The sequence below is a fragment of the Eimeria mitis genome, genomic scaffold, assembly GCF_000499745.2.
Source record: "Eimeria mitis Houghton genomic scaffold, Emh_scaff8138, whole genome shotgun sequence".
Lineage (NCBI taxonomy): Eukaryota > Apicomplexa > Conoidasida > Eucoccidiorida > Eimeriidae > Eimeria > Eimeria mitis.
In genome coordinates, this window is record NW_013575985.1 from 1,545 (window position 1) to 2,074 (window position 530).

Here is a 530-nt window from a genome sequence, read left to right on the forward strand (position 1 = left end):
CTTTGCTGCTGCAGCAGTGCAGCAGCAGAGCCGCTGCAGCACAGGCTTGGGGCAGACTCGTGCTGCTGCGAGGTGCAGCAGCAGCAACTCAGATGTTTCCTGCTGCTGCTGCTGCTGCTGCTGCTGCTGTGCTGCTGCTGCTGCTGCTGATGATGATAAGGCCTGCTGCTGCAGCCAACCGACAGAGTCCGTGGGCCTCCTCACGTCGGGAATTAGTTGCTGCTGCTGTTGCTGCTGCTGCTGTTGCTGTTGCTGCTGCTGCTGTTGCTGCTGCTGCTGTTGCTGCTGAGGGCCGCGGCAGGCCCTGAAGTCGCTGCTGCTGCTGTTGCTGCTGGTGCTGCAACCCTTTGGGAGAACGGGTGTTCTGCACGCTCTTGTTGCTGCTGCATCTGCTGCTGCTGCTGCTGCTGCTGCTGCGGTTGTTGCTTCAGACTGGGACTGCATGCAGAATGTGCTGCTTGCAGCAGCTGTTTCTCTGCTGCTGCTGCTGCTGCTGCTGCCACGGCCGTTGCTGGTGTTGCTGCTGCAGT

The 530-nt window shown here is 60.9% G+C and overlaps 1 protein-coding gene across 1 annotated transcript in view; it reads right to left on the minus strand.

The window, feature by feature from the left end:
* EMH_0093910 (protein kinase (incomplete catalytic triad), putative) overlaps positions 1-444 on the minus strand; it is a gene marked incomplete at both ends in the record, with an annotated part of 1,754 nt that extends 1,310 nt beyond the window's left edge. Inside the window, one exon of the mRNA XM_013502036.1 lies at positions 1-444. Within this exon, the coding sequence (XP_013357490.1) occupies positions 1-444 (444 nt within the window).
* Positions 445-530: the final 86 nt, after the last annotated feature.